Source organism: Grus americana, chromosome Z (assembly GCF_028858705.1).
Source record: "Grus americana isolate bGruAme1 chromosome Z, bGruAme1.mat, whole genome shotgun sequence".
In the NCBI taxonomy this organism is placed as follows: Eukaryota; Metazoa; Chordata; class Aves; order Gruiformes; family Gruidae; genus Grus; species Grus americana.
Window position 1 is genome coordinate 49,485,022 of NC_072891.1, and position 27,298 is coordinate 49,512,319.

The 27,298-nt window shown below is 41.5% G+C and overlaps 1 protein-coding gene across 2 annotated transcripts in view; it reads right to left on the reverse strand.

Annotated features, from left to right (window-relative positions):
- The window catches only part of SHC3 (SHC adaptor protein 3), a 64,347-nt gene that overhangs the window by 7,916 nt on the left and 29,133 nt on the right, over positions 1-27,298 (reverse strand). For both annotated transcript variants that reach the window (XM_054810295.1, XM_054810296.1), the window contains 9 exons: positions 22,207-22,270; positions 19,460-19,579; positions 15,694-15,747; positions 11,401-11,452; positions 7,189-7,315; positions 5,896-6,049; positions 4,822-4,918; positions 3,718-3,915; positions 1,214-1,509 (listed from right to left, as the gene is read on the reverse strand). In XM_054810295.1, coding sequence (XP_054666270.1) covers positions 1,214-1,509; positions 3,718-3,915; positions 4,822-4,918; positions 5,896-6,049; positions 7,189-7,315; positions 11,401-11,452; positions 15,694-15,747; positions 19,460-19,579; positions 22,207-22,270 — 1,162 coding nt within the window. The remainder of the gene's footprint in view (positions 1-1,213; positions 1,510-3,717; positions 3,916-4,821; positions 4,919-5,895; positions 6,050-7,188; positions 7,316-11,400; positions 11,453-15,693; positions 15,748-19,459; positions 19,580-22,206; positions 22,271-27,298) is intronic.

The following is a 27,298-nucleotide window of genomic DNA, read 5'->3' on the forward strand; positions in this document are numbered from 1 at the left end:
TCAGAGCCGTTTGGGTCGTGATGGCGCATCACGAGTAGGCTGACGGAGGGGGCAGGTGCAGAGAACAAGGAGGTCCCTACGCAAGGTGGTCAGCAAATTAGTGCTGCTCTTAGAGGCAGCACAGAAAAAACGCGGAGGCTCTGTCCTTTGCCTACAGGAGGAAAATGTCCCGGCAGTCATTACCCTGTAAGAACTATTTGTGGGTTTATGTTGAACGGCGAATTAGGGGGCCCTGCTGCAGGAGTCACAAAACCTTGGCAAAAGCTTACCGGAGGAGGACGCCCCCCAAGAGGTGTAGGGCCAGTCCCCCAGGCCGGTGTCCCGGTCAAGACCAGGACTAGGCTGCCGGCACCTGAAGAGTGCAAAACCATTCTTTGACTGCCCTCGTGTGGCACATGTCATTCCAGCAAGTACCATGGGCACTCCTCACCGCCGCGTTACCGAGCGCAGGGCCCGCATAACTCGGCGGGTTTGCCGCAGGTTGCTCGGCTGCAACAGATGCCAACGGGCCAACTCCTTTACCAGCGTTTCTCATGTGCTTTGGGGCTTGTCATCTAAAGGTGTCCTTTACAGAGGAAGAGGAGTTTCCCACTCTCAGCTACCAGGAGCCAAGAATAAAACGTGTGGCAATGCTTTCGTTCTCTCAGATGAGAATAAGCCTCCCCAGAAGTAGGACAGGAACAGCTACAGAAAACTGGAGCTCCCTTGCCCTCTCCATCCTGCTGCTGTGAGGGTCCCTTTCTGGGCTAAGGGACACCCTGCGCAGCAAAGAGATGGAGCAGGTTTACCCCAGATGTCTCCTGGGCTTACGTGCAGGAAAACACAGAGGGCCTAGTCCGTAGCCCGGCTGAGAGAGATGTCACATGGAAATGGCCAGCACGCAGGCTGGCCGAGCTTGCACAGCCACCAGCAGCTTCTCAGCAGGAAGGCTGAAGAAGTGACTTAGCTGCACTTTTGACTAAAACCGTACTGCAGTGGCCAACACTTGAACTTGCTGGGGAATCACGTCCCTAAAGTTCCCTACAGCATGCAGAAACCATGCAGTGGGTCTTCTGCTACACATCAGGGAGAGAATTAGAGATGTGATGGCACAGTAGAGATATGAGGCTGTACTTATGATCAGTTGTGAATAAGCTGTAAACAAGATTAAACACATTTAGAGAAAATGTGTGGAGTCAGAAACCTCCTATATTATTTAGGAATCAGCACTTACAGTTCCTTCTGGGTCCACCAAAAGAAGATGCTTGATTTGTCCATTCTGCATGCCTGTCAGCACATAGGTGCCGGGATTCGTGGTACTCTTCCTCACGAGGAAGTCTCCACATTTTTTTAACATCTGTTCTGCTTCTTTCCTGCTCATCTCTCCCTGATACCACGGCTCTGTACTCAGGTCTTTGGCTACAGTGCATTCAGCTTCTCTGGATAAAAGAGGACTGGTGCATCCAGCGGAGGTGGATTTACTCAATGTAGCCTCAGACGTTTGGTTCTTGAGGGCATCTTCAAATGGTTCTGGTTATGGAAATAGAAACAAAGGCAAGATCATTTAGAGGTAAATCATGTTACAAAATGGTGATATTCCAGTCGTTTTTAACAGGATTTATTTTGTGTTATGGCCACTGTATTTATCCTTATGAAAAAAATGCGGGAAGATGTACTGCTAGGCCTACTGATACCAAGGAGTGTAATATGTTAAAAATGTATGTTATGCACAGAAAGATGCTGATAAAAATCAGAGCAAACCTTGGCAGGAGCTTTTGAAAGGTAGTGATTTTATTTCAGTAATGGCTATTGTCAACAGCTGCATTTATATGCCCTGGTACTGGGCAGAGCTCTCTTTTTGTCTTGCCATGTACATCAGACAGTTTCATTTTGAATAAATTGTGTAATATGGGTACCCAAGTCATTATACTCATATCTGGTCTCTCTTCAGCAACATATTAATTTAAAAATTATCCGTTACTGAGTCTCCAGCCCCAGGGTATGTCTAGAACGGATCAGTCGCGCTTACCACTCAACCTACCCCTAGCCTCCACCTAGGAAGAGGACTTTGCAACATAGACACAGGCTAACACCGTTACCGTGATTTACCTAGCTGAAATCAGCTTCAGAGAAGCATCTTTTAAACCTCAGCTAAACGCTGAACTCAGTGTTATTTTCTGTAGAGTGGAATGAAAAGATGTGCCATTACAGACCCCAGCAGTCTTACAGAAATAGTAAATAAGGTCAGTGCGTCCTTTGTTGTATGCTGTACTGACCTATCAGAAGCTATTTACCCTTGTAAGACCTTCACCTGGCCAACCAGTGCATATTAAAAGGATTTTTCTGTGCCCACTAGACTTACTAAAGGACATCTGCAGAGCAGTACCATGAAGCAATACACCAGCTCTAAACAGACCGCTCAGACGCAAGGAGTACAAAGCCATGTTTGCAAGGGGCTACAGAGAGGTTGATTTAGCTCAGAGAAATAGGGTAAATGCTATCCTGTCACAGCTTGTTGACACCTCAGCTAATTCTTAAAACCAGCTTATATATGTCTTCACTACGTTGCAGTCTGCACAAAGCCCAGCACGTTTACTGTGACAAACCACTAACTTAGGGCTAGTTGACATGTTTTCTAACACTACTTTTCCCCAATGATCCAATGGTTACTGAAGATTAATGAAGGCTGGAACATAAGAAATCAGGTTTCCCTATTTTTAGGTGTATAAAATAGATGTAAGTATGTGCATGTTTTAAAGGTGCAGCATATTAAAAATCAAGGTTAACATCCCTGATTTCAGACAGCAGAATTTTCTCATTTCAGATCTATATTCACAGGTAGATGCTCCCTCAACTTTGTTCCCTCCCCTTTCTTTCAATCCAAAATCTCCCTAAGTTGTGGAAATAGAGCCATATCTCAGCAAAAACATGCCAGGAAGAGAGTTTTATGTACACTGAGGTAACAGAAATATAGATATGTGATTTTACAAATAACATACAGGCATCAACTGCTTTGTCTCACTGCCTTTTAATTATGTGAACTGAATTAAAGAAATCATGTGTCAGCAACTGATTGGAGGTAGGAAGAGTAGAAAAACAAATTTTTCTGTGCATCAAACTGCTTTCCCTGTATTTCCTGTTAACTATCTCTTCAAGGCTGAAAACAATGTGTATTGGTAGCACCGACATCAAATTATGACTGATGCTTAAACCACTGTTTCACAGCTATGGCTATGATTCTGATTTAAGAAAAGCTAACTTCAAAGTTGGAACAGATAGCTAGGTAGGATAGTAGGCCTATGCAGAGCAAGGGATAACACAGCCTTTTAATTTCCCTCCTGGCTTTGCTCTTGCACAAAGTTTTTGTAGTATGCATTGAATTCCTAGTAACATATTCACAGGACAGGCTGGAGCAAATTCTCCAGCCATTCACTCCTTCACTTCCCTGCATGACAAGCCTCCTGATTTATTTTCCTTCTGACGTGGTTGCCTGTGATGCTAAGGACAACATAGACTGCAACTCAGCTTAACTCAGATATAATACAAACTAGCTTCAAATGTTTGGCCACCCTTCTTTTAACTCGGTCAGATATGTAAACACCATGAATTCTAAAATTCACCGTAACTCCACCAGGAATACTAAAATTTGGAGAATTTTAGATTTACTTTTATACAGAACTAAGGCACAAGCATATTGGTTCGCTTGTTAGAAAGGAAGTGAGTAAGAAGGGGACTCACTCATGTCAAACAGATCTTTTCCTGGGCTGCTGCTCTCTTTGGTATCATCTGCTGTTCCACTGAAGATATTTTCAGCATCTGCCTGAAGTGCCAACAGATCCTCTGTATTTATATTCTGGGTGTTTACGTATGTTGGCATCTGTGCTGTTGGGGTTACTTGTGATTCCTCTTCCGGCATACTACAAATATCCAGAGATCCTAGAAAATTCAAGACTTTTTGTCTTCTTTTTTGTCTTTGACGGAACAGTGTTGTTATAATGACCAAATAACATCACACCCCATCACCACAGTTTAAAATTCTCTGGAATGGGAGATGTAAGTCAATAACTGCAGGATCTAGTAGGAAAAAAATGTTGATGAATGGATTCAGAACTGTGTTTCAATGAGGGCTTGAGGGGGATGTTATTCAGGAGGAAGGGAAAATTTTGTAAATAAAGACTGTCAGTTTCAAAACTGATACTCAGTTGGGAAGTCATGAGAAGAGGAAATGGAATAAGATCCTCAAATCTGTGCAGATTAACAACATATTCTGGCATTTGAAAACAAAGTGTCCCCAGAAACACAGTAAAGCTGTCACATAAAGGTGGAAGGGGCGAAATTTCACACATGTGTTTTGATGCGATTTGCTTAAAATTCATAGACAACAACAAAAAGAACACTATGCATTATTTGTTATTCATGGAGCAGAGATCATGTGCAAACACATGCCTTGCTCCACATTTTAAAAAAGCTTCTGACTTTAGGCTCTTCCTTTGGAAATTCCATCTTCCATACCCCAGTGGGTCAGATTTTCAGAACGGACCATGCGGCCCGTCTTTAAATACCATGGAGTTTTAAGACATGGCAAGCTAGACAGCTGAAGGTTTGAGGCAACTCTATGAACTGCTCTGCAAAAGATAAGATTTTATGAAGGTGTGAATTTAGTAATTTATCCGGAGGTTATTAGCAAATGCTTTTCACTGACGTCAATGCTAAAATTCAGACAAAGGGAATCTATCAACCAAATGCAGTTCACTGCCTTAAGACTTTGAGGCATCAGACTTTCACATGCTTTGCCCACCCAAGACCTCCTGCAGTATTACAGCTAAAACTAGCAAAACTCACCTTGCCTAACAGGCCCCTGATGCCAGTCTTCACCAAATTTCTCTCCTAAGTGACGACTCTGGTAATAGGTTTGCTCTCCTCCCACTCCTGTTCCAGACTAGAATGGACACACATGCAAAGAAATTTTCAATTGCCTTTAAAACGCTCAGATATGTTATGAGTGGCTCTGACAATTTCCTTGGTTGTATTCTGTGGACTCCCACTCTTCATTTCCAATTCATCATGGTGTCAGAATATCTATTTCACAAATGCGTTTGTGTAGGATTAAGATATTACCAGTGACCTTCATGTAAACTTCCTCGCTTCTTGCTTTTATTAACCCCTGCAATCCCAAATGATACATCACCTCCTCCGGTACATTTGTCTTCACACAGTGAGCCCTGACAAACTGTGCCTGGGAAAAACGTTCTGCAGAAACACACCTGGAATCGGAAGACACCCCCAGCACCGTGAGCCGAAAGACTCACATTGGTACCGGGGGACGCACGCGGGTGCGGAAGGGAGGATGGATGCTGTCTACAGGCAAGGCTTCTCTGGATTTAAGCAGAGTTGTGCTGGATCTGAAAACTCCTCTAGGTGGCTACGTTGATACTGCAGTCAAACCTCTGACAGCAGCACTGGTAGAAATATCCAAGCTGAGCTCAGTTCAACGTGAGGTGGAAAACCTTACCTAGGAACCTGGCTGAATACTGCTGAGTTATGAACACAGTGAACTGTTAGCAATGACTGCACTCGATTGTTTAAACAGTTCTGCGTCAAATCTTTCCCAGTTGGTGTGCACTATTTGATACTCTCCGAACCAGACATGGTTTCTACAAATGTCATAACCCTCAGTGCATTTCTCTTCCTTGAACCTGTGTAATCTTTTAACACCATGAGGAGCTCACCTCCTTTAGTTTGTCCTGAACCGGCCTAATTTGTTGCCCCCTAGATGTTCAATGCCCGTCAAAAGGAAACGGACCATACATGAAGGGCTCTGAGCTATAAATAGTCCCAATGTATCCATCTTAAAGTACACATTTTTCAAAAAGTTTGGATCTAGCCGGAGGAGGACTGAGATGCAATTGCACTGACCTGAGCTGTATCTGCAGCAGCGGGAAGTCTTGCTTTGAGCCTGGCATCAACGAAGCCACCAAGGGGGGGCATTTTATTTGGGATGTTGTTGTAATAGGGATGTTCTGTTGTCTGGTGATCTTCCTCCACCCATGGCTCATCAAAACTCTGCACCCTGTAAGAAAATGAGTGCTTTATTTTGCTCCTCACTTGCAAAGCACTTACAGATACTTGCAGCTTGTTAAGACTGCCTGTCAGGGGATCACTGCTGTATGTTATTTTGACAATTCAGCTACAATTATAAGTCAGGAAGCAATGATGGATCATGCAGCAGACCTTCTCTGTTTAGCCAAACTTCATCTAAACCTCCTTTGCAATGGATGAAATTCTTTATGCTGAGTAAAGGGTATCTTTACTTAGCTTTAAAGACCACAATAAGCTGCATTAACAAACAATTTGATTTAACCTTACAGTAGCATTTGTAATATTATTACTTGATTGATTGACTAAGGCCTAAAAGTTTGTCTTTAATTATGGCTGCTCTATCACCAATATAAATCCGGAAGTACTTCACAAAGCCAAGAGATTGGATCTGTGGTTTTAGTCTACTTTTAACAGTCATTTACACAAGTCTAAAGTGAGTACAGAATGCTTCCAGATTAGGATAGTAGCATTTTATATTCACTGTACACTCGTTTTACTGATATAAGAGATTACACAGGGTACCAGCTCACTGGGATTTATACTACTGTTGGCAAGCATATAGCAACCCATGTCAAAAACACAGCTCACCAAAGAAAACAGAATGCTATATCCCAGCCTTTTAAACACGTACAAGCAGACAGATTTTGTATCCTCCAGAGAACAACGCAGTCAAAGCCTCTGTACAATATACACCATATTCCTAAAAACTTCACCCTGGCTAATATCAGAAATAGTGAAACATCACTAGTCATTTTGGAAGCTTAGCAACTCTAGCTTATTTCATCTAAATAGACAGAGCTGCTATGACAGTGACAACAACAATGAAATGCCACAAATAACATCCATTCTTGGCCATCCAATTTGGCCTACTAACTACAACAGAAAACACATGATCATTTCAGTAAGTTCACTGTGAAATCCATATTTAGCCCATTCTTTTAAAATGACTGTGCTCCTTTCATATCCATCCTGCTTTGCTAATTCAGCAGAAATTTCTTTTTAAAGTTTTTAAATCCTGTCCGTCTCCAGCAACTTTGTCCAGAGCATGTTTTAATAAGTAAATACAAAGCTAAAGAAGATCCTTTAGCAGTCTTCTGCAATCGTACTCACCTATCATGAAAAGCAGGTATCTTAGATGGGCATCGCAAGTATTGCTTAAATCGAAGCTCAAACGCTTGCCCTATGGTGCAGATGACATCCTGGCCCAGGCCATCACAGCATTCCAGTATATGACAAGCTAAATGAAAAAGATTTGACACATGCACGTGCAAGTCATTGTTTATGTTATGGTGGGGTACACGGACCTATGAAAAAACACCGACACATCAGGCTTAGTTGCCCTATTCATGATGTGCACGTTTCAATAAAACCCAAACCTGGCACAGTGAATTTCAGGCAATGTGGTCTTTTTAAAGGTTAAATAAAATTGTTCTGGTGTGCAACTGCAATAGGCAAGACCACAAATCAGTTCCACAATCTTAATAAGTCCCTAAAGACAGGAAATCTAATAAAATTTCACTTGTTATTACTTGAATGCAATAGGTTATATGAGAATTCTGAGCTTTAAATTGAAATTATAAAAATATTAGTAGATGATAACAATGAAAAAAAGCTTTCTTTGCTTTCCTCTATTTTATCCCCACTTCAGTTTTATGTCTAATTACCCCAAGTGTGCAAGCTGTTCACTTCCTTTGAGTTTCCAGAATTTCCCAAATTACAGGCTGAGGAGCAGTAATTGGGATACTTCCTAGATACTTCCTAGATCCCGGGCCCTGATCTTATTCCAGTAACACAGAGGCTGGTACCTTCTCCTGCTTGTCTGTATGGAGTCTCTCCTAGCAAACTGGGGGATCACTGGGGAGCACAGCGCCAGGACCCCAGTTACCTCCAGCACCCCCCCATGTGCCACCTCTGAACCCAGTGTGACAGAGGCAGTAAGGGGGGCGGCTGGCCACACAAGCTGTCTTCCTATGGGAGACCAAGAAACCTTTATCAGCTCTCTGAGCAGCCAAACCCGTCCCAGTTTTAAATCAGAGAGTGGCTCAGAGGTATCATCTTACGTGACGATGTAAACAGGTGAACTCATGAAGATTGCACCTAACACTGCAGGAACATAAATGGGTGTAAAGAGCTGGAAGCTAGAGATCTGAATGAACAACAACTTGGTGATATTCAGAAAAGCCCAGGCAAGTTCATTTCCCATACTCAGTGCTGGACAAGCACATGGTCGTCTGGGTACACCCTGGACTGGATTTGAAACTCTGGTTCTTTCCGAAGCCCTGATGCAGTAGAGTGGGACCTTGTTACTTTCTATCACCTCTGACTGCTTTAACAACCTGAATATAAATTCTTCACCTGAAAAACTGCATTTTAGTATATGCCCTGTGTCCAGCTCAGTGGAATCAAGTGCTTTTTACGCCAATGTCCTACAAATAAGGGTTGGTCATGACAGTTACGTGACATAATTTTAGTTAAAGCAATATAGGGACACTAAGGAGGTTTAGCAATAACTTCTCAGAGGCTGATCTGCTGGAATAAAGGGCCAAGAAACCTGCAGTTATGTGGGTATGGAATGACCAGGAGACCGAGCTGTGCGTCCCGCAGCAGCAGCACCTCATGCAGCATGAGACGGCACCAGTCACGGTGCTGCCCCGCTAAACGGACCCAGCGATGCTCTCTTCTCACCTTACAGTATCTGCTGTGCTGATCAGCGTGCTGAGGCAACGCCTGAGTCAGGGGAAGTGTCCTTAGCTGCATGTTGAAAGTGGATTCAGCAGGCAAAACCAGGACCTTCATGTGTTCAAAGACAGAGGTAGACATCCTCGGCTAGCAGCAGGATATTTGCTGTTACCCCTTCTGCACCACTGCCGGTGGCAGTGAACAATCAGCTCCCAGATAAGGTGCAGACTTGTGTCCATGAACACGGACCGAAAGTAGTTACGCCAAACAAAGCTGTAAATTTTGCACTCTGTAACTTGAGTGGGGATTTAAAGAAGCCACATTCCTCACTGCTGAACCTGTCTGGAGCTGAAATGAAGCATGAGTCATTAAGTAGTTTCGGTAGGTGACATAATGAACAACCTGTTTCCTTGGATACATGAATGGACTTTCAGCAGGTAGGAGATGTGCTTCTTGTAAAAAGATCAGAAGGTTTGGCTCACACAGAGTTGATTTCTTGTGAATGTTGCAGTGGAAGACAGACAGCCTTTAGTTTGATAGATCCAGAATATAAAGCATGAAGAGAGCTTTTCTGTCCTTGGGAAGAAATCAGTTTAATATGCAAGTGAAAGCCATACTAGAGCGTTGGTGTTAATGTCAGTAACAGCAGCAGTAACATTTTCACTAGATAGAGAAGTAAATTCGAACTCACTTCGAAGGTAATTTGCAGATAACACAAAGACTGATAGAATAGCCAGTGATGGTGAAAGAAGGCAATCCAGGTCCCTTGGTAAACTAGATCTTTTAAAAAATTGTGTTTTAATACTGGTCTCATACAAAGTCACTGCTCTGCAAACCACTGATGTACACACACAATTGAGGAAAGCTCTAATGCAGAAGGCTTAAAGATCACAGCATGAAAGAATTTCACAGGAGATATCAGCGCTTCAATGCAGCAAAAAGGGCTTATGAGAAAATGGCTAATGATGAGGACAAACGCAAGAATAGGAAGGTGCAGCATCTGTAATAGATTGCTGACATTAATACTAGATTACTCCGAATAATAACAGGAATCATCTACCTTTTCAGAACAATGCAGAAAAATGAAAGAAGGAGGAACAGAAATTATCTGAAGGATGGAGGATGTGCACTGCAGCTGGAGACCTACAGAGTTCACTCTGTCAAAATTTTCATATAGAAAACTGAGAAATTACTTGAACTAAATACACCACAGGAAGACAACACCAGGTGTTTAGATGAATCCTCAGTCTAGTATAAACTAGCTCAATAAGGAACAGTGACAGGAAGCTAAGGCTAAACACATTCAACTTATATCTAAGGAACACAGTCCACGAAACAGTTTTTATATAAAATCCACTCACACAGAAACAGAAAATAGAGTACAGGGCTTCTCCAAACCCTACAGTGCAAACATCTGGTCTGCAGTTCCGGGACACTGCACGGCCACTGAGATCTCTCAGTACAACTAAATCAGTCTCCGGTTTAGGACAAGGGTACTGCTAAACCAGCCAGGGTGGAGAGCAGCTCTGCCCCGTGCAGCCTACGGTTTGATGCCAGAGCCTTTCTGATGGGGGGACACACAATGTTGGAACCTAATGGGCATGGCAAAGAACTGGACTATTTCCCTACCTCCCACTCCCCCGTATTCAGCATATTAGTATGTTTAATGCAGGTATTATTTATGAGCTAAAGCTCTCAAGTCTGGATATCTCTGCGCATGGACACAACAGATTGTTGAGGTACCTAAAAATCCTTAAAGGTGACAAAATACAGAAGCTGTTGATTAGTTGTGCCCGTGGCAGTTCAGGGTTTACAGGGTTGGCATTTTGGAGTTAAAAGTGTCTGAATTCTGCAGAAATCCTGTTGGAAGTGCTTGAGTCTTTTTTTGGAGCTAGTCTTTTTTTCTCTATGAATCTATGAATAATAAATAGATTCTCAGGTACATTATACAATACTTTCTACCTAGCATTAAGATCTAGTGATGCATTCTGCATTACAAGCAGGAATGTTTTCTGTACCTATTGTTTCAGACTGTAATTTACACTTTTTATAATTTACTTTTAGTTTTGAGAATCTGAACTGGATCTTAGTCTTTGAAGACAATCAACAGGAGGTTCCCTGTTCCTGACCAATCGTTCATAAAACAATACAACCTTGAATAAAACTTCACTGAGAAAGAGGATTACAGCCTCCAGCAAGGTGTCTCAAAATCTCACTATTTGGTAAAGAACCAGATTCTGTCAGGAAGAACTAGGCATGTGCTGAGAAGACGGAATAGATAAGAAGACTTAATTAGAGGACTGCTTAGTTCTTGCATAATGATTGGGTGTAGGTAAGAGTTAGCTGTTGCCTAGAATCTCACACAGCCAAGTAAGGCAAGTGTTTGATTTAAGAGATTAAGAGAATCCAAGTCATATTCAGAGATGAACTACAGGCAAGACCCATTCCAAGTTTGAGAACCAGCTTGTGCATGGCTGTTCCTTATTGCTACACAATCTTTCCATGACTCTGTCAAAGGCAATCTTTTTATTGGTCTGCATTTATTTTTTTCTGGGGGGAAAAAAAAAAATTCACTGAATTATACCATGAATAATTCATGTTTCTCAAAGGAAAAAAGATCCCAAATAGATACTTCTAACTTACCTCTCCGATTAACAGGATCCTTAGCTACATATGCAACATAGTCAGTTGTATCCTGTCAAAAAATTAAGATATCTACAATGAATGCAAAAAATCTTTGCACTGATCATAAAAAAAGATCACAGTCCAGAGTGTGCATATTCCTGTGAGTAGAGCCTCAAATGACATATTTTGCTCCACAGTTATATACTACTTAAACCCCATAAAAACATTTATGGGTTTTGGTACTGATCCCACCACTTTGCTTTCTCCAGAGTGTGATCTATTCCAGCAGAACTTAAAAGTCTCTTCCTAGGCCCTTGAAAGTCAGTTAAACAAAATTATTAGGATTTGGATCAGGCCTCATTTAGAAGGGAGTAGAATTACAACTCCTCATCTTCAAACTACCCAGAGATTTTGGTTCAGAACATGAATAATCAACTGGTTCTGTGGCAAAAAGAGTGGGAGTAACAGCCCTGCTCCCCAGAAATACTGAGCAGCGGCGTTAATTCCTGTGTGACAAGCAGGCGTGTTGACTTTATTGACTTCAACGCCATACGGCACGGAGGTGCTCGGCCACTGCTTGGCTGTGGCAAGCAGTCTCCCAGGACGCTCTCTTCCAGCCATCCCCGTTGCCACACGCCAGGTGGATTTTCTGGCAAGAGCAGGCTGACATCTTCTTTGGGGATTTTCTGCTTGCTCTCCTGCCACCCTCACACTCCCGTGCACAAGCAGCGCAGGCTTTTATCATTCTGCAGATGAAACAGAAAGGCCAGTGCTTCCAGGAAACGTGAGGCCTGCTGGCACATCTGGAAAACTCCATATATCCTGGATGCAATCAGGAAGTCCTGGTTAGATCCGATATTTCCTGACATGCCTGGCTGGTCAGGTATAGCTATACCTGTAACTGAGGTATTTTTAGGATACACTGCAGCTGGTTGCATAAATCTGCCTAAAGCCTTTTCAGGGTGCTGATCCAAGACCATTGACTTTTATGTTGTTATGATGTAACAAACATCAATCTTCGGTTAGATTCAGATAGACTTCTTTAGCTTAGCTTTCTCTAGTGCAAGCACACACCGCCACCACCCACCCAAAACAAATTGTTGTGTTGCATGTATAAACAACTTCCTTCCTAAGAAGAGAGCAAGGGAAAAGATGAAGCACATTCACGGTTCTGGTGACAGAAGCGTACCACATCACTTAATGCACTATTGGACGGCACTCAGACACAGCAGTAATGAGGCTGGCCTGTAAAAAAAAGCAGAGCAGAGGATAGCCCTAGCATTTTGTCCCGTAATTTCTTAAGCACCCAGTGACATAGTGTCTGGGCAATGACCTAAGTGGAAGTAACAATGCATATCAACAAGTAAGTGAACAAGAAAAGTGGCTATGTCTAAAGCAGCAAATAAACCAGAGCCAAGGGAAAGGCCCGAGAGCTGTTCCACAGTTGTGCGTGCTGTTTAATAGTTGCTATTCTCCCTTGCCCGGCTGTGCTGGTTTCCCTCGCCGTGCTCTGAGACTCTCCGAGGGACCAGCACGTGCTGGGCATCGATCTGGAAGACCACTGGGAGGGACGTGAGTGAATGTATGGATGCAAATTGCACTGTGCTGTTTAGTCTTAGGGCCAGAAAACAGTCCGCAGATCATTTTATTTACTAGAACAAACATAGATAATGGATACATTTATGCCTGAGTAAATCATAGATCTATCTCATAGTTAGCGTGGGTGTGAGAGACTGGAACCACCTACTCTTTATTCCATCTAAAGCTCTCAGATTCAAGCTGATCATAACAAACCATTAAGGACCTCAGGCAGGCACATTTCATGGCGGCTGAATTAGAAGACTCCCATCAAAAGGCTATACAGGGCTGGGCTGATGCAGCAAAGTGGTCCCTGACATTCAAGGACTGAAGACAAGTGTGAATGAGCTATAATTTTCACCTCAAAGAAATTGCACTGCAGTGTCAAAATTTGGAGGCAGGGCTGAAACTGAAAAACTGCTGCCTTCAGGGACCTCTGAGAGACCTGCCTTATTAGACCTTATGAAATCCACCTCTCTGAAATTTCACCAGGCATCTGCAAAAAACAGATGTCTTGTCTAGCAGCCTGGAAACAGCCACCTGAAATGACTATGGATGAAAAATATTTAGTGTTTCATAAGGAAGGGCTGAAGAGAGCTAAAGCAAATCCAGAACACAGTCTTGGAAGTGAACTAAAAATGATTCTGAAATGGTGTGTACAAGGATTTGGTGGAGAGATTTTTAAGCTTCCATGCACTGACACAGCCAGAAACTGTCTGACTCATTGCAATGGGGAATATTGCAAAAATATATATGGTACTCAAGCTGTTCTCCAAAACTGTGGAACACTTCTGCAGTGGATATATTTTGAATGATGAAGGTAATTAATGCTTAGGGAGTAGGAGGAAAGTTGCAAAGCTAATTGCTGGAGCAAATGTATGGCAGATATCCAGAGCAGAAAAGTGGATGGGGTGAAAAGTAGGGGCAGCCTTGCTTCTAAATAAACCAAACTTCAAAATTCAAAGTAAGGGAAGCATTTCCTGAAGAAATATGGGCAGAGATCTGGGTTCCTATTTCAGTATGGCCTTTCTCCATCCATTTTCAATCTCATATAAGGGGATGAGCTTATGGGCTGGAGCCCAACTGTGTTTGGGGGATACGATTTGGTGGTGGCAGTCCTCCACCAAGTGGAAATCATTAAGGGCTGATGAAAGTTATGTTTGGATGACCCTCAGATGGGTTAATAAAGCTGTGACTTAAATCACATCTTTGCATCTTGTTGTCTTCTGTGCGCATGCAGGACAAAGGAACCACCTGCATTATGAAAAAGCTTTTTAGTTAAAGTTGATACTAGCCTACTGAGACAAGCCTGTAGAGCATCATTAGATACTCATACCTACCCTCTCCACTGCCCAGAATGAGATCACCATGCAGTGGTCTTATTGGGAACACAACCTTACAATTTCACTGTCTCTTGCAGGCTCCCTTACACCATGCAATTTGATTTCTCTGGTAGCTCACTGACTCAGTAGCATGATTTTTTCTCTCTATAACATTTGGAAGAGCTTGTTTACTCCAAATCCAATCTCTACTGCTGCTTCTCTCCTCTTTCCTGGTAAATCACTCTATCAGTGGGCAGTGTGCAATGGTGTTTCCAGGACTTAGCATTTGGGATGGCAGATGGGGAGCAAAGAATCTTCTTACGGAGGCAGAGAACTGTGCTAATCACTCCTCTGCCCACTTCAGGAATTGTTCATTTACAGCATCCATTGCAATCTGTTGTATTTCAAAGCTGCTGTTGATCCATTTTTTGTTCCCCAAATTATTATGATATGGTGTCCTTTTCCCTTCTGGAACTGAACTGAAGTTTGCCCTTATGTTTTCTGAGGATAGTGAACAGAGAAAAAGCCAAGGATCTTCAACTTAACAGAGTTGAACTGAGGATATTAACTCACTAAGCAGGCTAGAAATTGCCTTACCTGTAGTACATGACTGATAAATGACAGATAATCACATGATGGAGGAAGAGGCAGACTCATTCAATTAATCTAGGTTTAAAAGCTTTCAAACCTCTAAGGTAAGTGGTGAGCAATGTCTCTATTTTAGAACTCTCCCATTGCTTCCCAGGTGACAAATACTTTTTAAGCACATTTAATATGCCTTTGAATGGACTGCTTACAAAAACAGGGAAAAGCACAACAAGCAGGAGTCTGCCCTTTGATTTAAATGAACCAAATATGTTGGCGTATTTGAAAGCTGTGCAAAACTAGTAAGAAAGATCTGGGCTTTTCCTGAAAGCCTGTCTTCAAACTGCATGAGTGTAGTGAATATACCTGAAGGCAGTATTTAGCACAGTCTTCTCAATGTACACTTAAAGACAAGAAGAAAAAAAATAAATGCATACATTGCTATAAAGACAACTAACTGCAACATAGTCTATCACTGTAAAAAGTACAAAATAAAACAGAGTCAGGACAAAAATTCACACGATACCCATATGACTATACTACATTACTCTAAAAAACAGAGCCCTGCTTATCAGTTATTATATGAATGCTCACAGCCCTTTGATACTTTTTGTTTCAGCCATTCAAAGAGGAGGATTTATGACTGCTTGTCAGTCGTTTCCCTCAAAAAGAGTTTGATGGCAACAATCAAGAAGAATTTATGAAACAAGAAACAGGAGCTATTGTGGTTATATTTTTCTTTCAGTAAGCTATGCAATAAATTTTGTCACACAGTCCTCATAAAGCAATATCTATGTGGGGGGGAAAGCTTTAAAGAAATGCTTACCAGATCACCTCCAGACGCAAAGGAAATAGATTGCATATGGTGATTTGCTATGATCTGTATGGATCAGAAAGAATAAGTGTGAGTCAACAGGTTTTCTTACAGTTTACCCTTTTGGTTTCTTTTCTGGTTTGTACAGGGGTGAAAATCCAAAACCAAGTTCAAAATGACCTCTGCGTTTCACCTACAGGGAGTGCAAAGAGTAATATGATAATATAAACAAACTTTAGGATGAATGTATCTATTCAGGTGTTCTTTAAAACCTAGCAGGATACAGCAAAATTGCTAAATGTGCTCAGAACTCTAGTAAATCATATAGATCTGTCATACAATATCTTTGGATAAATTTTAATCTGATAAAGCTCACTTTCATTATTACAGATAGTGAAGAATGGAGCAAAGGGTCATATTCATCAAAATACTTTTCTGCTGATGCCACTCTGGTGAAATCAATGAAATCATGCCAATCTACACACCAGCTAAGGATCCCAACATTGTTTCCAATACCTGCTCTGTCATTTTATGTTTAAAATACCAACATGTTTGCAATATGCAAACAGAATTTTGAATCTAGCTGCACCATGGCATCGTTGACAAAATCTCCAGCATATTCCAGGGCATTTGAAATTAAATTTGCTTATGTACAATTTGAACTAATATGATATTTTTCTGGGAAGAGACAAATTGTCATGAACCTCTAATACACAGAAAAGAGCTCTGCTCCATTGCTATTCTGAGGTTTAACTTATGAAATCTTTTAATAATGAAATCATGTAACAACCAAGAAAGAAAAGGTCATTTGAAAGAAAATTTCACTTGATCATTTGAGTCACAGAAACCAGGCCAAGGAATTCGCCTGGTATAGGACAGGCCCCTTATTCAGTGCCTCACAGCATGTGATACTAGTCATTTGGATCTTAATTGCTCACTTTGGAGAGGGTACCACATAATTTAGGGAACTGTTTTGGAAAAAAATGAGGCTAGAAAGTGTCATGGTTTAGCGCGGCAGACAGCTAAAACAACCACACAGCCTTTCACTCATTCCCCCCCTCCCAGTGGGATGGGGGAGAGAATTGAAAATGGAAAAGGAGAGAGAAAAAAACCCAAAAAACAAACTCATGGGTTGACACAAAGACCATTTAATAGGACAAAAAAGGAAGATAATAATAATAATGATAGTAATAATAATAATAGAATATACAAAACAAGTGATGAACAGCACAATTTCTCACCACCCGAAGTCGATGCTCTGCAAGACCCTGAGCTGACCCACCTCCCAGCCCACCACCCAGTTCTGTACTGAGCATGACGTCACATGCTATGGCATATCCCTTTGGCCAGTTTGTGTCAGCTGCCCTGGCTGTGTCCCCTCCCAGCTTCTTGTGCACCCCCCGCCTTCTCGTTGGCAGGGCAGTGTGAGAAGCTGAAACGTCCGTCCTTGCCTGCTTGGCAACAACTAAAAACATCAGTGTGTTATCAACTTTGTTCTCATCCTAAATCCAAACCACAGCACTATACCAGCTGCTAGGAAGAAAATTAACTCTATCCCAGCCAAAACCAGGACAAAAAGATATTCTCTGGGCTGTTTTCCCATCCTGCATCTTAAAGGCCTGAACTAGCAATTATCTTCTTTGGAAAGAAAAAAGCCTGACATGAGTTTCTATGGCTCTTGGTGCTTCACCAAGTAAGAGAGACCCGACAACTATCTGTAGTGCTTCTTTCATGTAAAGAGTGCTTCATTTTCAATACTCCTGCTTGTCACGCAGCAGCCTCTGAAAATGTGGTTAATTTTTAAGTGTTCACTGGTGAGCCATTGTTCCTTTACTTGTCAGTGAGGATTTCCTTCTCTTTTTCATAAAAGGAAGAAGCGATCCAAACAACAGAGATGAACTAGTGAAGATTTGTTACACATTTAATATTGTCATTTTCTTGAATTGTGCAAATCACCCGATCTTTTAGTTCAGCATGGTAAAAAAAAAAAAAGTATTTCAGATGATTGCCTCAAAACTTGTTTTTCCAAATTTTAAGAAAACTGCAAATCAAACCATCAGTTCAAGTCAGACAACTTTTTTTTTTTTTAATTTCACAGCTCAACAGTTCAGTTTATTTTGACGCAGGGGTATTTCCCCCCTTGTATATTGAAACAAGGCATAGCATATTACCAACGCCTTGCATTGCTTAAAATTAAACAATTCACTAATGTTAGCGCATAGTTTAGAAACATTTCGGTCTACCCAACTCCACATTTTAAACAAATAAACAAACCAAAATCAACTCATCCCTGCTTAACGTGTTCACAAAACTGTTGCACAGGGATACATGCAATTGCTTTCCTGCTACCCCAAGGGCCAACAACACTGTCTTGTCTTTTCTTCCCTTCCAGCTCCTCTGGGGAAAAAGAGGCTGTTACAGAAGGGCACAGTCATCTTCCTGGGTTGGGTCTCAAAGAGCAAAGCTGCTGGGCCATGCTTATTTTCAAATAAAATGCTTTGCACAAACAAGAAAGAAGGGAGACCACAGTCAGACTGGGGATCTCTGAGAAACTACGTGCTTCCCAGGCCTGCAGCACCCAGACTTAGTCTATCTCAAAAAGCATGATGCAAGAGAAAGATAAACAGTTTTGTCAACTCAGAGAAAAGGCAAAACATCTGGGGGATGATTCTTCCCTGAGATAAATTAGTTTAATGCCATTTCTACTCTGACGTCAGCTGAAGACAAGGCAACTTTCAGGGTTTGGCACTTTTTTAGTAGATTTAATTAACATCAAGTTCCTATGCTTCTGACTAGGGGCAACCGTCATGAAAAGCACTGCTGTGTATATTCCATAACAAGGCTCCAAACTACTGCAACCAGCCATAATGCTGCTCCTACAGTCTCAGTGCTCACTGAAGAAGACAATGATGTTTTCTAAATAAGGATAAGAGTGAAGATAAATCAATGGAAGCATAATAATAAACAGCAAGCTTTTTAATAGACAATGTATGTATTCTTTCTTATTCTTTAGTCCTGAGGCTCTTAAGGACAGCAGGAATTTTTCTTTTTTCCTCTCCAGCTGTATCTAGGCAGAAAGTTGCATGCCCTAACGCAGTATGTGGCTCACAGCAAATAGCACAGCAGTGACTACGCATGTCTGTCTGCTTTCTCTTCATATATATACCCTGAGCAAGGATTTTTCTCATCTCATACATCATTCACAATCCACTGCAGTGATTCTCCAAAGTCTGTCTGCACCTTTGGCACAATGAAGAAGAAGAAATGGGCCGCTTGAAAAAGGGCGCCTTGTCTCTCTAAAAGACTGGCATTTCACTGCACTGCAAAATCCCTGAGACAGTATTTTTAGCAGTGCCTTAGGAACAGATTGCCCTTTAAGGCTCTAAATGAGAAGACCAACAACAAAATTGAGGATGCGCATCCTGTCCCTTAGTTACTTACTCCAAATGCATCCCTTTAATACCCTGAAAGTTTGTAATTGTACCCAACAAGAACTCCCACAAGCAGAAAATACCATTTCATGTCATAGGTCTTTTAAGAGCAAAACCAAGCTACCTGAAACATGGCAAGAAGAAAATAATTCATCAAAGCTGTGTTGAATACTGGCATAAACTATGACTCCTACCATGCTTTATATTCTGTTTTCATTCATTTTATAGACATTACTGAGGAATAGTAACTTTGAGCAACTGGGTATTTTGGCAGACAGTAAATAATTGTGCAGCAGGTGCAGCAGGCTGTTCATCAAAAGCCTCACAAATTAATATGGCACACTCACCTGTTTTGTATCCGGAGTCATTAGGTTTAAGCTGGTGGTGGAGATATTCAGCATTATGCTCATTCCTGCAAATTGAAGATTGCTCTTTCCCAAGATGCTAGAAAGAACTTTGCTTGGTTGCTGTGAAGGGGGAGGAGGGAAAAAGCACATTTTTGTTCTCTGTTTATTTGGGATGACCTTCATTGTATGCAGGGATAGCTGTAATCTTAAAGGTTTCTAAAGAGTTGCTGACCTTTCAAAGATCATTTCATTGCAACAGCTGTTTTTCTCTGGAGATAATTTCTCATTAATAATCATCATCATCATCATAATAGCAGCTAGGCAGGTATTCATCCACTCCTGACCCAACAAAATAGGGGTTTTGTGAGACAGCAAAGCCCCATCTTCACCAAGAGACCAAGTGAGTAGACTAAGATGAATGCCTTAAGTCAGTATCTTAAAATGGCATGTTCTCATTCTGTAAAAACAGCTTCAACTCCTGAAAAGAAACCTGTTGTTTGCTCTGCATGTACTGACTGCTCTACCCCGGTCCCACATGGAAAGTGGGACTCCAGTGATACCGATGGGATGCTCACAAAAAGGGATACACAGTGTCATTATGCTCGTACATTTCTGAGCCGTAGGTAGAAGCCCAGCCATAGGCTAAAACCTGTGTATGCTGGGGTACAACATGCAGCTAAAGATCACTCCTAACTCACAGAATAAGTAGAAAGCGTGGGAATGTAATCAAGGGGATGTAACAATATTGATAACTTTTGTAGGCCTTTCACTAGATCTTAGGAGGTTTTGTAGCTGTGTAAGCTACGCTGCCAAAGCAAAGTTGACAAACTTCTCACTCACCTTCGACAGCTCCAGGGAACCAGGCAGCTGCACAAGAGCAGCCTCATCCAGGTAACCACAGCCTGTACACAGCCAGGCTGCCCAGCCGTAACAGACCAAGTCCTTCCACTTGCTCTGCTCGCGCTGGTGAATATTTATGCTGGTCATTAGGATATAAAAGCAAAGCTGCGACTGGAGGCAATGTTCTTCTGGCACTGCATTTGTGTTTGTCCTAAGCTGCCTTCAAGCTTAGAAAGTTTTGTCCTTGGCAGGATGGACACAACTGTGCTCCTTTACTCCTTAAAGCTTACATATATTCAGGTGTAGCTTCTTCTCCTGCTGTTTAATTGATTAAAAATAAGCTACCTACATACTACTCGTATGTAACATTTATGCTGTGCTATTTTAACTTTGTCATCTTACAGAGCTAGCATTTCAGTAACTTCTCTTTAAAACAAGCCCTTTTGAATATTTTTGTTTCTCTTCTTTCCTTAAACCCTCATGCCTAAGGATCACCTGCCCACAGTGTGGATAAAGTGTGAAAACTTGGCCTCAAGAAGTACATGTTACCTTAACCAAATTCATAAGCCACTAGTGGTAAAAACATGATGAAGTACAGACTGGCAAAAGATAACTGTCTTTAACATCTATCTGAAATTCTGTTGCTGGGAAAATTTTCTTCTCAGCCAGTAGACCTACTTTAAAAACACTATTTCTTTTCAATAACCGATAAGCAACATATTGCTTCTAAAACCAGCAATACAGCAAGGTGTCTCACTAGGCACTTGGGACTCTGTTTAACCTACTTTTCCAATTATATTTTGTGCCATTTTGCTTTCCAAGGAAAAAGTTATTTTCCTCTTTACTTCAGGTTTAAAAACAAAAGCGAGGGAACTTATAAATGCCAGTGTGATAAATTTAGTGGCAGGAGGGGGGAATCACAACCTTAATTCCTGAGACAATTTCCAGTTAACCTGTGACATATATCATATACATATGCCTTATTTTACCAGGGGAAGATTCTCCATTGCAAACGAGTGGCATTCCATCCCATCCCTTTCTACTGGGATTCTGCCTAGATGGTAGGAGAGCAGCTGGGGAAGCAGACAGACCTTTTCCTTCACCTGCCCATTCTCCGGTACCCAACAAAACACACCAGGGCTGTAATTAATTGCTTTCTACGCTCCTTCCCTTAGAGCTAGCATTAAATCCCAGCTTTGCTAATAGACCCCTGGAAGAGCAGGCAGTGCCAGACTGCTGAGAACCATCAACATAGGAGCTGAGCCAAGGCTTCCTCCACTCCCTGCCTGCAGATCCTATCACACAAGAATCACAGCATGGTAATAACCGTGTGACGCCAACATGCACTGGGCCTGCTGTCAGTGCTGGCCACTGAGTATCGGCTATAGGTGTTTATGGAAAGAGCATGGGAACAGAGGATCACCTGGTATGTTCTCTCCATTTCCAGAAATCAGTGCTTTCCAAACTCATTAATTGTCACCAGCAGAGCTATGCTTCAAGAACAGATCTAATCACTTTCAAACATTGGCCTTTGCAATAGCTTCCAGTACCTATTTCCACAATTTACTCATGCATTTTAGGAAAAGGCTCCCCTTTTTGTTTTAAGCCTTCCACCTACAATCTACAAAAGAAAGAAAAGGAAAAGGAGGGGGTTTCTACAGTAGGAACATAAAGGCAAGCCACAATCTTTTTTTCTAGATGTACTCATACTTCTAGATGCCTATAAAAGCAGATCCTGACCAAAGGGCAAGAGGCAACATACAGTGGGTGAAAACAGCCAATACTTTAAATGATTAATGATCTGCAATTCTCAAAGCTGCTTTAAAGTCACCTGCCTGCTGTGCCTTGTCTCCTCTGTGTTGAACTAAGAAAATACAGTTAACTGCACTACAAGAAAAGAAAAATACCTTTCGTCTCTTGAAGGCTCCTTTGGCACCAGGCACGGCTTCACAAACACGAATGATTGCTTCCCTGAAGAGACAGAAAAAAGCTTTATGGCAAATGAATGTGTGGGTTTCTTCATTATACTTGAAATGCACTGGGAGAGAACAGCTTCAGACCGTACTTCTGTTCACATGTAAGGATAGTTAGTGGGTCAGTTAGCTCTCTTCTCAAGGCTAAAACAGGTGCCACGCAAATTTCAATTACTTCAGTGTGAAGCAGAAGGCAGTAGTCAATGTTAGTGTGAGGAAGAGTATCCTGACAACTACAAAGGATAAAAAATGTTTTCTCGCACTATTAAGAAGACCTTTTCTCACCGTAAATTAGAATATTTGTCTTACTACCTTCTTCTAAGTCACATCTTTCTACCTTATTAAGCCACAAGGAATCATAAGACATGTCTTTAATCAACATTGCTTCACACCTTTTTTTTTTTTAAACCTTTCGTGTAATGTAAGGGGTAGTAACTATCATTTTTCTCACTGCTATACTACTCACTTTTCCAGTCATAGCAAACCCACCTGGCTTTAGATAATATCAGATCCCTAAAATATTCCTGGAAATATTCATGTTGCATATAATACACATGATGTACATAATTTTAATTGATATTTGTTCAATAAAATCTGAGTAATTTATTTGTGACCCTATTTTTACATTGTAAGCAAAATTAATGTCATTAACATTTTGCTTCAGTTTTCTAATATGGCTTCATTCTTCCCATGGCACTCAAGCAGAATGAAAGAAACACATGTTGAAAATGAATTTGAATTCACACTCTCTCACAGGAGAGTAACTGTATACTACAAAAACTCTTGAAATCATACTGCTACAAACAAATCTTATAGATCATTTCAGTATGTAAGAACTTGCTACCTGAACAGTCAATCTAGTCAGTATTTAAAATTTGCTCCTGTGCACACAGAGACCTTCCTGCGATCATTAGCTACAAAGCTGTGATAGACATATCCCGTTGATACTGTAAGACAGAAGGGTTGCACAGGGCTGAGTAAAGGTGACTCCAAACATTGTTTAATTGTTTTGAATACGGATTGACTAACAGCACATTGTATTTAGACCTAAAAGCATGCAAATACCATGTATTTTATGAAAAAAAAAAAAAAAAAACAGAATGTGAGACAATGAACTACAAAAATAACCAAAACCTTGAAACATCACCTTGATAAAAACATGAATTATTTTAATTTTATGCCATGTGCAGGATGATATTTCAGCTACACATTAGGTGAATGCACAGGATCAGCAAGTGAGTCAGGAGAGAAATGTCATGTAAGTATCAGCATTCAACATATAATGGTTCAGCAAATGTCACAGATTTATCCAGTTGCAATCGGTAATCACTATATAGTTATGCCTGAAGTTCTTTTACCTAGGGCTAAATCCAAAGTTTAAATCACCTGAAAGAATTACATGAATTTATTACTTTTCAGGGGTGGGTGGTTGCAGGGGTAGAGCAGGCCTTGCAACAGGTTTAAAGTCCTGTCATTCTGAAAAAGCATGAGATTTATAGCAAGAGATAGTCAAAAAAGCTTTCAGGCACACATTCCTTCCTTCAGGTCTAGAGGAGAGCTTGTTTGTTCCACAGCTTGTCTTCTCCTTTTTTCTTTTCCCCAGCTACATCTGCTCATCTAATAAAATTGCCTCTCACTACAAACCCTGCCTCGCATACGCTCTCAGACCATCACAGCTACAGGTGCGCACCCTTTCACAGCTCAGCCCTTGTATGTAGTTCCCACATTTACCATAATGTTTCACTGAGTCCAAAGAAGTGTTTTAGTTAAAGTAGTTACTAACTTTTCTTACAGAGCAAGTAAAAATTGGTTGGTTTAAAAAAGCAACCTGATGCATCTTAGAAATACAGCACAGCAAGCATCACATGCACTGATCATCATGATACTGAGACATAGGTTACTCCTGAAAATGTAACCAGGAAAAAGAAATATTCTTCTTCCCCACCAAAAATGCTCTTCTTGGACTCAGGAAAAGCAAACAGACATTATGTTATACAGAGCCATACGCTCAGCCTTGCTATTGAGCTAAACCCTGTGATTTCCCATCTCTTTCTTGCGCTGAACCAAATCCTTTGCAGGCAATGGGGTGGGAAGTGCCGGCCTGTGGCAGTCCCCAGCCCACTGCTGTGTTTCAGACCCACACCTCTTGCTTCCCCAGGTGTGCCTGCGCTTCCTGGGCATCTTGGCTGCAAGTCAAGTCACCACCAGCACTCCGTCCTCTTTGCCTCCTCCAGTGGCCTGATCAGCGCATTGAGATCCCTCACAAAAAGGATTTGTATTTCAGAGATACTAACTGTGCTCGAGGGATCAATTTGCCTGTAACTTCCTTTCTCTTCCGATTTGCCCCCACCATCTTCTCTCTCTAGCAACATGGAGTAGGTAGGAAGAAAAGGGAATTTTCAGGCCACTGCACCCAACAAAAAACCATTTACAAGCTTTCCATTTTTCTATTTCAGGGCTGAGATTTGTAGTGGTTTTGCTGCTGCCTTTTCTGCCTGCCAGCTCCTGATAATCAGACATAAAGCGTATTACTCAACAGACCCATCTGACTCAAGGACCTTGTTGATCGAAACTGCCACTTGACTGTAGGAGCGGAAATGCAACAGCTGAAAAGGCTCGAAGCCCAGGGACGGGGGCTGGCAAGGCAGCCCTGGTTACTGCTCCTACTCCCTGCCGCCGCGGCGCGGGGAAAGCGATGAGCAGCTGAAAAGCTCTGATGCACATCCTCTCGCTCAGAAACAAAGCGCTATAGGTTTTTCCAGCTACCTGTCTTCCTTTTAGTAAAATAACTCGGTGTTCCCAAAGTCTGCAGGAAGACTGTAAGTGGGGGGAAGGACCTGAGAAAGGTGACAGCTTGTTGAGATACACCTCAGATAAGGCAGGACGTCTGAACTTGAATTGGACAATTATTTTAATTTCGGGGTTTGAAACTCTGTAAATACTAATGTACTTAAGCTACTGCAGGGTTTAAGTTAATAATGCTTTTGGTGAAAATGCTGGAAACTTCAGAAAAGATATTCGTAGAACTATTCTGCCTAGGCAAGGTCAGAGTGGCCTGGCAGCAATTCTTTTTTGTAGCTGCAACAAAAAGCACAGTACTTTACCCACCTGGGAGTCAAGGAGTCTTAAATAAGCATCTGACAAAAACAGGAGGAAAAAGGACAGCTGAGTATCTGCCACTGCCCTGAAATGCACTTTTTCCAGGCAAAGGTTCCTGGGTCTCTCTGTTCAGAATATTCTAGAACATTGCGGGGCGGAGGGGGAGGGGGAGCTGTTTTTACACAGCCTGGTGATATGGAAAAGACATCCTAAAGACTTCTTTCCAGCTTGCATTGCCAGGCAGCACAAGGCAGACGTGAGCTTTTTTTGCAGCAAATCAAATTTGCAAACCTCTCTTCAGCACGAACACCCGAGCCACCAAACAAGCCCAGAAATAAGTATCACTGCTAAGTTGAGAGTGCCGCTGCCTGACTTCTGCACGCAAAAGCTTGTCTAAGGAAGGCAAAAGCAGAAGTTCTGGACATACCTGCATGGCTGAACAGTTGCACAGAGTTTGGAAAAGTTGGGTGCTTCCTTTCCAACACGAAAGTTATTCGACACAGACGCACGTTACACCTTTCTAAGCCACATGATGTTTCATTAGCTAGGCTCAGATAAATACCAGTGTAGAGTTCTCTTGATCTCTTGTAAAATTAGCTACTGCGCTGTCTGCAGTAGGGGCCGCGTCCTGAGTTCCAAATCTGTCCAAGAATATTTTCTGCTTTGCAGATGGTCATACTGTGGAGTCATTTTCTTGGCACAAAACATGTTGTGTATTTTGAATATAATTTCAGCACACAAATGTATCCAGTGAAAAATTACCAATACGTATTTTCCAAGTCTGACCTATTCTGCTTTAAAGTGAGTCGACATCTCTCTAAGACAGAAAAAAAAAGACATTTTACATTGCCATTTTGTTCCATTAAAAAGGCTAATACCCTGACATTTTTCATAGCTTTAGTCATATTTTACTCCGACTGTTATATAAAGTAGCACACTCAGGAAGCTCAAATCTCTTCCTCTGTGAAACACCGTCACATGAAAATACCCTTCCTTCTTGTGGTTTCAATGTTTTTTTCTTTTGGCTGTGCTGCTAGGTTTTGTTGTTGCTGGTTTTAATTAGTATGATTTAATTGATTAAAAAACAGAATTCTGGAACTCATATTTCAGGGAAATGATAGGCACATACAAATTGCACAGATTTCCCCAACATATTTGGAAAAAGTATAGCCATCGCAAATATTGAGATGAGAAACTGTAACTAGTTTTTAGTCTGAAATGTTTTGTATAACAAGACCTAAAACCTACCAATATTCTCTTGTTAATATCTTCTAATGTCCTAGAGTTCCCAAGCTTATCTTTGCCACCTCCAAAGCATAGAGCTTCACAGGTTAGAAAAACAGACATTGAATGATGGACTTTTTAAATGAAAGCATGACACGTCGAGAAGAATTGTACAGAAGGCTCACAGTTATTTCTTAACAGTATTATATTCCTGCCAATTTTTTTAATAATTTATAAATAATTACCAAGTGTTGTACCAGTATTTGCTGAGGAGAAATAAAATTCATACCAAACACAAAAATAACTTGCTTCCGAAAAAAGAAAAAAAAATGGAGACCAAAAATACCTTTTTAGAAATCCATTTAATAATTGAAATATTATTTGTTCATTTGCAAAACAGGCAAAATGAGCGAATGCTGTCTGAAGTAGCACAGGGGACATTCACAAGCTCTGAAGGCTAAACCAGTATATTACTGTTCACAGAACGTTCAATGCCAACTGGCAAATTGACCATGTCTGGAAGAGGCTGCAGAAGTAGCAAAGGAAAACAGAACAGAGCGTGTGGATAGGAAGGGGAGGCTAACTCCGTGGCATGGATGCACCTACTGCCATGAATTCAGAGTACTGTGCTGGGAGGAACCCCTGCGGGGAGCACCCCCAGAAGTGGCGCAGAGACTGAGCGATGCCATTTGTCACAGCAGCC